Consider the following 16,253-nt stretch of genomic DNA (forward strand, 5'->3'; position numbering starts at 1 on the left):
GACTTGGTTTATAACTCAATCTAAGACTTGGTTACAAGTTACATGAATTAACTTAGGTTGAACTCGGCCAACCCAATCATTTTCGTTTCAAGATATTTTTTTAAATTACGTTTCAAGATATTTTTTTAAATTAAAATGATATTATTTTAAAAAAAATTAAAAACTCAAACTAGGTTTTGATTAGGTTAACTAAGATAAGTCAAATTAAATTTCACATAGTTTAATTTCAAATCCAACTTGAACCAGGAGCTGGGTCAACGAGTTACTAGATTGACCTATCAATCTATATTGAGTTATAGTCGAGTTGGGTTTAATAATACTATACCAACATGACATAGAGTTCAATATTTCTTTCTCATTAAAACCCATAATTTAAGACAAACATAAGCAAAAATACATTGCTGAAGTGGAGTTTTTTTTTAATAAAAAAGTGTCATTTCAACTCGGCAGTCTACTTTAATAAAAATAAATTGACATTTTCATGCTGGTATGGTTTCATAAATTGACATTTTTAAAAAAATATATAGTGTTTGTTATCATGCTGGTATGGTTTTGGCCCATAACTTCCACATTTTTATTTTCTATTTTTGTCTACTCCTGGCAAGGTACAAACTCGCGGGACCTGTTGAGAAGACCTTTTATAATCAAGGCAGCACCCATTTGTAACTCAAGAGACCTCCTCTGTGTAATTCTATCGAGACAAATTTAGAATAGTATAACAAATGCAGATGTAATACTTAGAGTTACCATCTATAGTGTCTGAGTGTATTTGGTAATAAGATCTATTTTGTTTTTATAAAAGAGTTTTTAATGTAAAAATATATTAAAAATAAATTTTTATCAGTATATTAAAATCATTTAAAATTATATAAAAAATATTAATTTGATATTAAAAAATAATTTAAAAAACAAAACAGCATGAAATCCAAATATATTGAAGAAGGAGATAGTTGCCTCCTAATTTTCTAGTCCTATAGTCTATATACCAGCCTTTTTTAGTTAATTTTTACATGAGTGTGTTTGTGCATTACTTAAATTTATATATCCTTTCGTTTTCCACTTCGAGAAAAGAATAAAGTGCAAGAAGAAAGGTAATTGTGGAACCTGGGAGAGGACTGACTCTGCATTTAACAAGTAACGTATGATATTTTCAACGTTTTGAATTATAATGTTTTAAAAAGCTTAAAATCCCCCCTTTTTTTGTATTTTAAAAAAAAAATTGAATTTTTTTTCTTTGATTTAAATTAATTGTTTTTTTTTGTGTTTTTAACTTATTTTGATGTACTGATGTCAAAAATAATTTTTTTAAAATAAAAAAATATATTATTTTAATACATTTTCGAGCGAAAAGTATTTTGAAAAGCAACTGCTACCACACTCTCAAACACCTCCTAAACATAAAAAAAAAAAAAAAAAACCAAAAAAGAACTTTTTTTAACATGGAAAATTAAGGAATGAAATTTTCATAGTTTGTGACGGGTATTCAACACTTTCTTGGAAACATGTCGATAATATTTTAAAAACTAATATGCTTAGGAATGCGGTTTTTTTGAGTGTTTAGATAAAGAGTGATCAAACATTCATGTTAATGTTTCCTTCTTCGGAATTCAAGAAGTTAATGATTGGTGATAAAAGATTCAGCACCTACAAAACAATTTTTTTTATGGAATTTAGGGATCCTCCAATAATAAAATAAGTGACTTTTAATAAGAGATTACAATAAATAAGAGGATGAACTTTACATTCTTAAGAATAATAGTATTTGTTTTTAGTTATGTATGATAAATACTCTGTAAAATAAGAGTATAAACATAGAATAGAAAATGTGTGAATTATTTACCGGAGTAGTTCAGATGGTATATATAGCCTCTAAACTTTGTCATGTTGCTTGAATAGAGGGGTTGGAGCATTATTTTTTTCTTATATCATTAATGAGGAATAAATTTCTCTTACATAACATTAATTAATGATAGATATTCCTTACAATAAATTAATGTTAATGGAAAGATAGTAGGCCCTATGGAGATTTTTATGTACCTAGAGATTTAGGGAGATAATCATTCTTGACTTTTAATTTTTTATATTAAAAGACATGAGAATCAACAAATAAATCCATGCAACCCAACATGGAGTCTAAAAAGATTATCAACTTAATATGTATTGAGTTTGAAATGATTCCAAACCCAAGGCTGATGGGTCTAACACCTTTTCATACTCATATGCACTTAGGCTCAGCGCGTAGCTGAACCCAAGGTAGTTAGGGCTGATATCTTGTGAGACCCATGTACATTTGGGCTCAACAAATAATTCAGCCCAAGACAGTTGGGTCTGGCGTCATGCCTGACCTACATGTATTTGGGTTCACCGTATAGTTAAACCCAAGATAGTTGGATATGACACCTTGCTAGATTCATATAGACTTGGATTCAGCTCGTAACTGAACTCAATAATGTTTGAGCTTGACACCTTGTCAAACTCACACATTTGGACTTAGTGGTAGCTAAACCCAAGGATGTTTGGGTCTGTCACATTGTCGGACCCATATGTCTAGGGTCAATGCCTAGCTGAACCCAAGGATGTTTGGGTCTGTCACATTGTCGGACCCATATGTCTAGGGTCAATGACTAGCTGAACTCAAGGATGTTTAGGTTTAACATATTGTCAAACTCATACGACTTTAAGCTTAGCACATAACTGAATCTAAGATGTTGGATTTATTATTTGGTCAGACCTACATATACTTGAACTTAATACATAGCTAAACTCAAGGATATTGGATATGGTATCTTACCAGAACCACGTGTATTTGAGCTTAGCACATAGTTGAACTCAAGGAGGTTTAGTATAGTACCTCGTCAGGCTCACGTGTACTTGGACTCAATACATAGATGAACTTAAAAATATTGAATTTAAAAGTAAGTCAGACACATGTCATTGTCATTTAGAATTGGCTTCCTGCCAAGTCTAGATACATTAGGTTATTATCTTGACTTTAGCCCTCTTAATTATAAGCTTTTAAACAACCATATCAAAGATATATTAATTCATTACGGACTATAAGTTTTAACCAAAAGTTTCTTTTCAATTTTTGTGTTAAAAAATTAGAGGGGGAATAAGTAACTATGCATAACAATTACAGTACACAGAAACCTTGAATTTTTCAATCTCGGTAGAAAAATCATGAAAACTAAAAAATTCTGCATTAAAGATTAACAAAATCATTTCAGAGAGAGATTGTGGTGTTAATGATGGAGATTTGTTGTAGGCAAGTCTGAGATAATTCTGAATATTCAGTTATAGATCTGTAATAATTGAATCATGCAAGAATTCTAGTAGAAGTGGGATGGATCTAAGCCCAATGAAAGACATGTTTCACGCAAAATAAATAGCCTAAAAGAAAAATTCATAACTTTGTATCTGATTTTTTAATTACATTCAAATTTAGTAAGAAAATTCTATAAACTCAATTCTATGTAGAGTTCAGTCTAAAAAAAAAAGCCCATTTTTTTTTCCTAAAAAATGATAGGCAGGTGAAACCCATCTCAGATTTTCTACAGGATACATTTCACCCACACACATCTGAAAAACTCTCATGATGCCTAGTCAAGAGCCAACGACTTTGAATAATCAAACGTTGAAAATTCTGAAGACTATACTCCAGTACACCGGCAAACGACTTGAGACTTGTCAATACCTTGCTAGACAAGTGCTAAAAAAGCTGTGGTTAGCTTAGGATAGCATGGAAAAGTAGCAGAAGCGATAAGAAGCATGATAGATTTTATTTCTGCTAGAAGAGAGAGTCTTACAACTACATCATCTAGGATTGGAAATAACAGATGCTGGAGGAGGTTCTGGGTCAACATATCACTGTGTTGACCTTCATTTTTCTAGTCAAGTCAGGTATACTAACACTATACCAACGTGGCCGCACTACGCTGCTAACCAATCTAAATTTTTTTCCGCATAAAAAATATCAAACAATATAAATATTTCTTTAAAAAATAATATTTAGGTAATTGACTTGAATGAGTTTAATAAACTCTGTTAATTTAATAATATCATTAAAAAATTAGATATCAACAACAAATAAAATCAGAAAAAAACAACGATTCAATACAAAAAATAAACACTTGTCAATATTATAGAAATATATCTCTACAATATTTTCAAAACATCTCAACAATCTTATTTGTTAACAAAGTAAAAATTAAATGAGAATAGGATAAATACATAGAAAATAAATACATAAATAATATGAATCTAAAAAAAAATAAGATAAAAAAGTCAATTCTTATTAACTTTTTAAACCATGACTCCGTTTATAAGACTGAAAGCACTATACATGAAAACATCGCGAGGGTTAAAATTACACAAAAAAAACAACACAAAAAAATCCAAAATAAAAAAATACAATAAAAATAATGATGGTTAAAATTGCAATAAAAAATAAATCAAAGGGCAACATCAAATTTTAAATTTGAGAATTAAATTGAAAAGAATAAAGACATTAATAAAAAGACAAAAATCAAAAGAATGAAAACCAAAATGAGAAAAAAAAAACAATATACTACAAACTTGGATTGAAGGATAAAATTAAAAATAATAAAAATTTTATAAAAATTTCAAGAAAAAAAATAAAAAAAATCATACGAATAAGTATCAAATCTATAACATCAAAACATAATAAATTTTTTTGAATATGCGGAATTATTCATCGTGTTTTTTTACATTAAAACAAACTTCTAAATATAAATAAAAAAAGTAATTTATTCATACATCTCATTAAATAAATTAATAATTATTATGTAAATTAAAAAAAAATATCATCACCAACAAACAAAACCATATTGGCTTGAAAAAGCCTTCTCGAAAATGAAACTCTTACTGCGACATCATGAGGGGAAAAAAAGAGTTATGCTAAGGTAAATGGAAGCATAAAATAGCCTGAATTGAGGCATGCGTAAAAGGAATGACAATGGCCATGATGACCTTCCAAAAATGGAACCTTAAGCAATGCAAAAAATTAAAATATATATTTGTGAATCATTCCAGATATACAAAACAGAGGTTCTCAAACATGCAACAACGTGTATAAATGGACCGAAAGCCAAAGACAACTGAATCTAACTAATTCATATCCAATTTGTCATTTTTTACCTAATAACCTAAAAATAAAAAACACAGAACCCATTCCAAGACAAAGATAAGATGACAGGCAAAGAAAAAAAAAAAAAAACAAAACTGCAGAGGCAAATGAAAACAATGTGGGGATCAATTGTAGTTACTGAAATGAAAAATAGCAATCCCACATGACAACCCTTGCCAATTATAAAAAACATGGACTCAAAATCTAAATTTTTTTTGCAAAGACCGAGGGACCACCAATAAAAAAACACTAAAACCACAACCAATTTTAGTATAGAGTAATGATGGGTTACATTAATTAATTTTATAGGGACAAAGTAATATTTAAATTACAAACATGTATTTATTTGGCATATGTGGTTTTACGTACAGCCTATATATAAAGCACAACCTTTTGTTCTTGAAAATGGATGATCATGACATGCCTTTTTTTTGTTGCCTGTATTTCATTATCTTTCTAATACTTTGTCGCGGGTACGCGACGTCGCGACGATCGTCCACCCTCAAATGTGTAATGGGGGGATATATATCTGGTAAATATGGGGAGACAAGGAATTCTTTGTCTCTTATCAATGAAAAATGGTGTGGGAGTCACCACCTAGTATTTTGGTCACTAGGAACCCTAACTAGTCTCAGAGATCGGGCACGGGGACTAGTTGCGTAAAGGGAAGGTATTAGCACCCCAAATACACCCTACCTAAGGTAAGCTGCATTGTTTATTTGTCTGATAAAATTCAAGGTCTCGTTGTGTTTACTAGTTGTTGGTCCGTCTATGGTTCAAGAAAAGTCCTCCTCAATAAGGAGGTCCTTATCTTATCGGGTAAAACCTAACCGTTCTAACATCTATGTATGTTGGTCCGTCTATGGTTCAAGAAAAGTCCTCCTCAATAAGGAGGTTCTTATCTTATCGGGTAAAACCTAACCGTTCTAACGTCTATATAAAAAAACCATATTTTTAATATCATGAATATGTTTTATGTATAAATTCATAATCCCAAATACTAAAAGAAAACCAAAAGATTTTTTTAGAATTTTTGAAATATTGGCCTAGTTCTCATGGCTTGAATAAACTGGTTATTAAAGCCAAAATACATGCTAATACATATATTGTTTTGAAATTTTCTTTGTTGTAGGAAAAATATGATGTTATAATATATATATATATATATATATATATATATATATATATATATATATATATATATATATATATTGGAGAGACTAGGCCATATTTTAAAACAAAAACATTTTTTTTAATTATGTATTTTTTGATGTTTTGATGAAAACCGGGTATTTTAATACTGAATTTATATCTCTACGGTATAAAAATACAACCCAATATCCTGCAAAATTGGTAGAAAAAGATGCAAGAAAATCACATTTTTTAAAAAATGATTTTGGAAATTTTTTTAATATTATTATTATTATTTTTTTAAAAAATATAATACACACACACACACACACACACACACATATATATATATATATATATATATATATATTTAAAAAAAATTATAAAATTATAATACACACACACACACACACACATATATATATAATTCACGTCCTGCATGAACAGTAGGACGTGAATTATATTTCACGCCTACTGTTCATGCAGTGAACAGTAGGTAAGGAAGAAGAAGAAAAGGAGGAAGATGAAGGAGGAGGAAAGGAAGAGGGGCTCACTTGGCCGAAGGGGTTGTGGCTGCTGTGATGAGTTGGTTCAGCCGGTGGTTGTAGCGGTGGAGTTGGAGGAAGACGACGTCGGTTTCCTGTGGCAGAGGGAGAAAGAAGAAGAAAAAATCTACAGAAATTGGGCGAAAATACTGGTTTTTGGCTGACTTTGGACCCGAATCTCTCCCCCCTCAGATCATCAAATCCAACTCTATTTATAGGAAGTGGAAGAGGGCAATCTTGTCTACGTTGTGGAAAAAATAAAACCCCTGATTCAGTTGGGAATCATCTCAACCGTTGGCTCAAAGTGTCCACCTCGAGTTGCCAAATTTGGCAGCTCAAGGCTGTGAACTGCCCGAGGTGGCCACTTTGAGCCACTCAACGGAGCCGTTTCTAACTTTTTCGACCCGACCGGACCATTCTCCGGGATAAAGGGGTTTCATGTGGACATGTTGGTGAATGCTTTGTCGGATTTGGGGGTCAAACGAGGCAGAAAACACGCCTGGAAGTCGGCCACTCGGGCAGCTCAGTGGGGAAGAAAATAAACAGTTCCTGCCCCTTTTCAAATCAGTCCTCCAGTTTTCAATTTCTTCAATTTGGCCCCGGATCAAATCCAATACAGCCCCTCTTATTTACGCGCCTTTTCCAAATTGGTCCCTGGTTTCGGATTTTCTCAATTAAGTCCCTAATTGGCCCTTAAACTTCAATATGTATGCAATTAGGCCCTTGATTTAACCAAATCAACTCTCAAAAATTATAATTTAACCCCAGAACTTTAATTTCTTCCAATTAAAGCCTAAATTGACTTAAAAACTCAATTTTCCTTGCAATCAAAACCTCTGTAAATTCAAATAAACCTTCAATAAAATCCAATTGAGTCCATAAACATCCAACTTTGGCCCTTTTCTCTTCAAATTAAATTTTCTCTTTCAACAGGGCTCTCCTCCTTCAAGAATATACTGTCAAAAAATTCACTCCTTGCATTTCTGAACCTCCTTAATCAATTTTTTTCTGATTCTTTCTGAGCGCTCCCACCTCTTATTATTTTTCTAATTTTCCTCCGGCTATATATTTTTATTTTTGTGGGGGGATCCAAAAATGGGTTACAACATACTTCATCGATATAAAGTTTTTGAGGCATTGGTTTAATATAAAAATGGTGAGATTGTGAGAAAGAATTAATATAAAAATCATTTTCAAAGAGTTCCATCTATGCCAGTCCAACAAGTTAAGCATGAAGTTATGCCTAGCCAATCACTGTCCTTTAATTTTTCCACCACTTACAGTATGAGAGCAACGTAGGACAATTACTTTTCCTTTTCCTTTAGGAGCAGTTGCATGACACTAAAGAAAATCTGCAAGGTGCAGTGGCGTATTGTTGTGAAAGCTAGAAAAGAAGGAGGCCTCGGGTTGGGTTCTTTAATGTCAAAAAATATATCCATGCTTTTCAAATGGATATGGAGGCTAAGCTTACCAGAACAAGCCTTATGGAAACAGGTAACAACCCATCTTTACTCCCCAACTTTCGAGAATGGAATCCCAAAATTGCATGGTCATATTTCCCCATTTTGGAAAGACTTTTTGTCAATCTTGGATCCAAACAGTGTCATCGGCTTATTATTGCGTAAAAACATTAATTTCAAGATTGGAGATGGATCCTCCATCCTTTTCTGGTCTGACGTGTGGATAGGATCAAATGTTTTACGTAGCATTTTCCCTAAGCTTTACCAAATTTCTACTTTTCGGAATGGTTTGGTTAATGAGATGGGTCAATGGGTGAATGATCAATGGCGATGGAATCTGGTTTGGCGTAGGAAGCTCTTATCTTATGAAGAGCAACAATATCATCATTTGCTCTCAATGCTGGAGCCAATGATAATTCGTCAAGGAAAAGATGACAAACTTATATGGCCATGCAATTCTGATCGCAGCTTCTCAGTTAAATCGTGTTGCACCCTAATTGACAATACCTCCTCTGCGACTGATAGAGTCTTCGAAGCCAATGTTTGGATTAAAGGGGCTCCTCCGAAAGTTCAGGTGTTTCTCTGGTTGGCAGTACAGGACAAAGTTAGTACAAGAGCTTTTCTCCATCAACGGACTGTTTTGTCTGCCACACAAGCTTCATGTGTCTTTTGCAGCTCAAATTTGGAAACCTCAGAGCATCTTTTTATACATTGTAACTTTTCTAGGAGTGTTTGGATGAAAGTTTTGGATTGGTGGGGTATCCAATGTTGTTTACCGAGAACAATTGACTTGCTTCTTCTGCAGTGGCCCGAAATGGTTCATGGCAAATTCCAAAGATCAGCTTGGAGATTAATTTCAAGTAGTACTATTTGGGGTATATGGTTGCTGAGGAACAAAATTGTTTTTGAGGAGGGAACTATAAACTTGTTTGATTGTTTCTCCACCATCCTTCATCGGGTTGCTATTTGGTTGCATACTCAAGATTCAAACTTTAATTATACAGGAAATGACCTCTTAAGATCTTCTGATGGCATCAAATTATGGTGTAATAAGAAATCTTAGGTAGTCTTCTTGTTGTTTGCTGTAGTAGATCAGTTTTTTTCTTTTTTTTTTTATATATATTGCTTGTATTTCTCTTTGGCTATTCGCTTTATGGCCTTCTCAATATACTCTCGATGATTACCAAAAAAAAAGCAGTTGCATGACACTGAGTATTCTCTTTGCCTTCCTCTCGTCAAACTTCTATCACAATATGGCTAGTCAGCGTGGTGCAGGAGCTGATCATGATGTTTTTTGTGTTTTTTTCGGGTTTGATAGCCCAATTGATCAAAACAGGGGAGGAATAGGGACAGAAACTATAGGATTGAAGCACAATCCATGCATGCATTGTGGTCCTTTCATGAACATGGAAAAAATCCAAGAACAGCAGAAAAAGTTGATTTCATGAAATCAACAAATCCAGCTCAGAATCAACATGCAGCAGGCAATTGTCATGAAATATCCCAAACCAAACCAAAACCAAAACTATTAGAAAAAATCATGCATCCAAATGATAGCAAATTAAACCAGCTTTCAAAAATCCAAGAAAACACATAACAACCAAGCAAGCTAAACGAGCATGAAAGACATTGTAAACAAACCAGCTAAATGATAGGCCGATGCTAGACCAACATGGTATAGAGTTCAATATTTCTTTCTCATTAAAACCTATAATTTAAGACAGACAGAAGCAAAAATACATTGCTGAAGTTGAGTTTTTTTTTTTTTAAAAAAAAGAGTGTCATTTCAATACGGCAGTCTACTTTAATTAGAATAAATTGACTATATAGTGTTTGCTATCATGCTGGGATGGTTCTGGCCCCTAATTTGCGATATCAACCGAAAGTAATTGACTTGACTTCCAGGTTTTCATTTTCTATTTTTGTCTACTCCTGGCAAGGTACAAACTCGCGGGACCTGTTGAGAAGACCTTTTATAATCAAGGCAGCACCCACTTGTAACTCAAGAGACCTCCTCTGTGTAATTCTGTCGAGGCAAATTTAGAATAGTATAACGAATGCAGATGCAATACTTAGAGTTACCGTCTATCGTGTTGTATTTTGTTTTTGTGAAAGAGTTATTAAATTAAAAATATATATTTTTTAAAAAATATCGGTATATTAAAATAATTCAAAATCATATAAAAAATATTAATACAATATTTCTCCAAATAAAAAATAGTTTAAAAAAGAGATTGAACCATAAAAATGACATGAATCCAAATATACTGAAGAAGGAGATAGTTGCCTCCTAATTTTCTAGTCCTATAGTCTATATACCAGCTTTTTTTAGTTAATTTTTACATGAGTATGTTTGTGCATTACTTAATTTATATATCCTTTCGTTTTCCTCTTCGAGAAAAGAATATAGTGCAAGAAGAAAGGTAATCGTGGAACCTGGGTGGGGACTGAGATCTGCATTTAACAAGGAATGAATGATATTTTCAACGTTTTGAAGCATAATGTTTAAAAAAGCTTAAAATCCCGTTTATTTTTTAGTGTTAAAAACACTTTTGAAAAAAAAATAAAAAAATTATTTATCTCTTTGCTTCATTTTATTTTTTTGCGTTGATGTCAGAAATAATTTTTTTAAAATAAAAAAAAAATTATTTTTATGCATTTCCAAGCGAAAAGCAATTTCAAAAGCAATCGCTACCATACTCTCAAACACCCCTTAAACATGAAAACAACCAAAAAGAAACCTTTTTGAACGTGGAAAAGGACTGAAATTTTCCTAGTTTGTGACAGGTATTCAACACTTTCTTGGAAACATGTCAGTAATATTTTAAAATCCAATATGCTTAGGAATAATGAATTTTTTATTGTTTAAATAAAGAGTGATCGAACAATCATGTTAATGTTTCCTTTTTGAGATTTCAAGAATTGATGATTGGTGATAAAAGATTTAACACCTACAAAACAATTCTTTTTGGTGGAATTTAGGGATCCTCTGGTGATAAAATAAATGACTTTTAATACCGGATTACAATAAATGAGAGGATGAACTTTAAATTCTTAAGAATAATAGTATTTTTTCTTAGTTATGTATGATAACTGCGTTGTCAAATAAGAGTATGAACATGGAATAGGAAAAGTGTGAATCTTTTACCTGAGTAGTTTAGATGGTATATATAGCCTCTGAACTTTGTCATGTTGCTTGAATAGAGAGGTTGGAGTGTTATTTTTTTTTCTTATATCATTAATGATGGGTAGATATCTCTTATACAACATTAATATATGATAGATATCCCTTACACAATTAATATTAATGGAAATATGGTAGGTCACGTGGAGACTTTTATGCACCTAGGTATAAGGAAAAGATCATTCTTGACCTTTAATATTTTATACCAAAAGACATAAGAATAAAAAAAATAAATCCATGTGACCTAACATGAAGCCTAAAAAGATTATCAAGTCAATATGTATCGGGTTTGGAATGATTCCAGACCCAAAGGTGATAGGTCTGGCACCTTATTAGACTCATATGCACTTGGACTCGACGCGTAGCTGAATCCAAAATAGTTGAGTTTGACATCTTGCGAGACTCACATACATTTGAGTTCAACACGTAGTTGAACCCAAGACAGTTGAGTCTAGTGTCTTGCTTGACCTACATGTACTTAAACTCGGCACATAGTTGAACTCAAGAAGGTTTGGTTTAGTACCTTGTCAGAACCACGTGTATTTGGACTCAGCATGTAGCTGAACCTAAGAATGTTAGGTCTAAAAGTAATTCAAACCCATGTCATTGTCATCTGGAGTTGGCATCGTATCAAAGTCTAAATACATTGAGTTATTACCCTATCTTTACCTTTTTAATCTTAATCATGAGCTTTCAAACAAACATATCATATCAAAGATATATTAATTCATTACGGCTATAAGTTTTAACCAAAACTTTCTTTTCATTTTTTGTGCTAAGAAAATGAGAGGGGGAATAAGCAACTATGCATAGCTTAAATTCTTGTGCTAAAAAAGACTAGTATTACAGTACATATAAACCTTGAATTTTTCAATCTCGGTAGAAAAACCATGAAAACTAAAAAATTCTGCATTAAAGATTGACAAAAACATTTTAGAGAGATTGTGGTGTTAATGATGGAAATTTATTGTAGGCAAGTCTAAGAGTTAAAAAAAATATTACTTTTAATTTGAGTTAGACAAGAATCCGGGTTGATTATATAAAAAAAAAAAAGCTCCTTTGTTGTTAAAGTGAAGTGGCAAGATTAATGTAATTTTTAATCCTTATGATTGACAAATGAGTGAAACATAAATTGGCCATTTCACTAATGATAGGTGTTAATCTTGCATGATATTAGTGCACAATTTATTCACTGGAAAATATTATCAGTTAACTTTATGAGATTCATTAGAGATGCTTTCTCACCAACTCATCACTAAGTTAATAAAGCTGGGAAGATCTCGAATAGAAATCACTAGTTGTATGGATTTCTTACGGGTTAGATTATTTTTTTTAATTTAAAAAAGATATTAAAAGTATAAAAATTATTTTTGATAATATTATTAAATTCAATTAAATGAATTAATCTTGAAACTTCTCCACCATATCTAACTTGAATTTCAAATTAAATTGTGTGAAAACTGATATACAGATATATCATAATTAAATTATATAAGAATTTTAATAGAAGTGGATAGAGCCCAGGACAATAAAAAATATGTTTTAAAAAAAAATCATAATTTTTTATCTAATTCTTTAATTACATTCAAATTTGTATAGAAGATTCTATAAACTCAATTCTATAAAAGATTCGCTTAAAAAAAAACAAAGGCCCCTTTTTTTTCCAAAAAATGATAGGCAGGTGAAACCCATCTCAAATTTTCTACAGTATGCACTCCATCCACACACATCTGAAAAACTCTCATAGTGCCTAGTCAAGAGCAAAAAGACTTTGAATAATCAAATGTTGAAAATTCTGAAGACTATTCTCCAGTACACCGGCAAACTACTTGAGACATGTCACTACCTTGCTAGACAAGTGCTAAAAAAGCTGTGGTTTGCTTAGGATAGCATGATGGAAAAGTTGCAGAAGCGACAAGAAGCATGATAGATTTTATTTCTGCCATAAGAGAGAGTTTTACAACTACATCATCTAGGATTGGAAAGAACAGATGCTGGAGGAGGTGCTGAAGAAATATGGTTGTTACCAGCTGGAGAAGATATCATTGCATGCGAAAACCGATAATTGATCTTTGAATCTACCTCCATAACACCTTCCAGCACTTTTAAAACTGTTGACATGAGAGGTCTTCTTTCTGGGTCATCTTGCAAACACCAAGCAGCAACCTTTATCATCCTCGTTATTTCCTCTCTATCACTCCGCGTGTATTCATCCAAATTTTCCACAATGTCTATTACTCCATCTTGATGATCAGCTTTCTTCTGCAGCATTGTAAGCAAATGAAAGGCAGATTCTGGTTGTGATTGGTCTACATTTCTGCGAGCACAAACTATTTCAAGGAGGACAATTCCGAAGCTATATATGTCAACTTTTACCGTAATACGACCCAATGGTTGACGCCATTCTGGAGCAAGATATCCCGGTGTTCCTCTCATTGAGATTTGAACCTGGCTCATATCTCTATTGATTAGCTTGGATAACCCAAAATCAGCGATTTTGGCGTGGAAACTTGAATCCAAAAGAATGTTCTGTGGTTTTACATCAAGATGTATTATGGTATGTCGACAGTCTTCATGAAGATAAGCCAGCCCTTTTGCTATGTCGAGTATAATCTTCTTCCTGGTCTGCCAATCAAGGAAAGATCTTTGTACATTCATAAAAATCCAATTATCCAACGATCCATTGCTCAAATACTCAAAAACCAAAAGCCTAGAGGATTTCTCTGCGCAAAATCCAATCAACCTCACCAAGTTAAAATGGTGCAGACTTCCAATTGCCTCGGCTTCTGCTAAAAAAGCACTCATTCCTTGGCCTCGTTTCTCCAACCTCTTCACAGCAATTTGTGTTCCATCTCCCAATTTTCCTTTGAATACAGACCCGAAGCCGCCTCTTCCAAGTCTCTCGTTGAAATTATCAGTTGCAACGTATAGTTCTTGGTATGAGAACCTGACAGGCATTCCTGGAACATGCTTTATATGATCATCTTCCACATCCTGCGGATCTTGTTCAGACTTCCCACGCCATCTTGCCCTCAAAATAAAAATCACTACAAAAGAAATGATAAGAAGAAAACTACCTATAACTCCAGCTATAAGTGGTACCAAACTTCTTGGAGTTTTAGGCCTTATTTCTGGAGAAGGCCATGGTGGCGTTATCCCTTCTGGAGAAGGCCTTGGTGGCGTTATCCCTTGTGGCCAAGGGCTTGGTGGCGTTATCCCTTGTGGCGAAAGGCTTGGTGGCGTTATCCTTTGTGGCGAAAGGCTTGGTGGTTTTTTAACTTGTGGGGAAAGGCTTGGTGCTATTATCGGCGGTTCGGCAGGTGCTGAAAAACGTCTATCTGTCCTGTTTAATTTATACATTCCCCTATTGTATACTCCTGTCTTGTTACTTGTGTTTCCTGTGATGGACATGTCAAAGAACAGATGTATGAATTGTGTAAGCTGTAATTTCTTTCAACGTGTAGTCCAATATATATAGAATGTGTCTCTGTGGTAAACTAATTTCTATTTGTGCAGGCTTTCTTAACTTCTCATCAAACAACTTACACCACTCCTAAATGTTAAAATGATTAAAAACAAAATACCAAACTCAAAAAACTATAAGACTGAAAAATGGTAAACTATCATTCTTTCCAAGGGAAAACCAGTTGGGATCGTTGGGGTGACATAGAAGAGAGGTCTTGGATGATATGTTGAGTTTATTCCTGGCCATATAGTGTAGTCACAATTGTTTACTATTCTTAAAGTTGTTAAAGCATGAGATAACAGCTTAATTAATTGTGTTCAAGAATTTGAGATGGGAACAGAAAAATTGTGATAGATTTCTGTACCATACCTGATACGAATAAATGAGCAACCAAGAAAGGAGATAAATGCATAAGCAACTTCAGTAGTGACATTGAAGCAGAATTAGTTTGAGAACAAGAACAACAGAAATAAAAAATTTGGATTCCAAGTAACAGATTTTGTTTTTCTTTTTTTTCTTTGGGCTAAGCTTTACTTGAAGGTTTCATGAAGATCAGGATATGTCTATTACGGCGTAGGGGACTGACTTTGTGAGTAGAAAAGTTTGTGTTGAAAGTTCTTCCTTTGAATACAGACCCCACATTTTTTACTGGATAAGGCAACCACTTTCTTGAAAGTAAGGCGAAAGTGACCCCACATTTTACTGGATACTCTGAATTAATTTATTAACTCTAAGAAAAATAAATATGTTGCGTTATATTTATGATAAAAATAAATAAATTTATAGCCCACTATTTTATTTGGTCCCTATAGTTTTTTAATTTTATATTTTGAAATTATCCAAGATAAAAAAAAACCAAAGAAATTGAATACATAAAAGACAAGCTAGAAAAGAAGGTAGAGATATAATTGTGTTTGACAATGATGTACAAAACAGAGTAATTATTTCTGTATCTTATTTGGTTATGGTGGATAAAATAGGATAAAATATAAAACATCTATTTTACCCTTATTATGTATTATTGTCAACTTACATATTTAAAAAATAATTAAATATTATTTTTTTAATTTAGTTTATATTGTGTGTTGAAATTAATAATATTATTATAACTATAATTATTAAACCTGGATTGGCCTGGCGGGTTGCATGGAACCCAGCTAACTTAGGGTCTGGACTGGTCCGAGTTTAAAAAAATAGAGGAATGATTGACTCAACCCAACTTGGTAAAAAACAAGTTGACTTAAAAAACAAACAAAAAACAAAATTGGTCAAAACAAGGTTGCTTTGATTTAAATTTTTTTTTATGTCAACCTGAGTTGAT

The 16,253-nt window shown here is 32.7% G+C and overlaps 1 protein-coding gene across 1 annotated transcript; it reads right to left on the bottom strand.

The window, feature by feature from the left end:
- Positions 1 to 13,376: 13,376 nt before the first annotated feature.
- LOC133699002 (G-type lectin S-receptor-like serine/threonine-protein kinase SD2-5) lies at positions 13,377 to 15,511 on the bottom strand. The gene is made up of 2 exons (XM_062122124.1): positions 15,302 to 15,511; positions 13,377 to 14,864 (listed from the first exon to the last, which is right to left on the bottom strand). Exons 1-2 carry the CDS (start codon positions 15,363 to 15,365, stop codon positions 13,435 to 13,437), a joined length of 1,494 nt encoding a protein of 497 aa, XP_061978108.1. The 5' UTR covers positions 15,366 to 15,511; the 3' UTR covers positions 13,377 to 13,434.
- Between the last annotated feature and the right edge of the window lie 742 nt (positions 15,512 to 16,253).

This window comes from Populus nigra, chromosome 7 (genome assembly GCF_951802175.1).
Source record: "Populus nigra chromosome 7, ddPopNigr1.1, whole genome shotgun sequence".
Classification (NCBI taxonomy): Eukaryota; Viridiplantae; Streptophyta; class Magnoliopsida; order Malpighiales; family Salicaceae; genus Populus; species Populus nigra.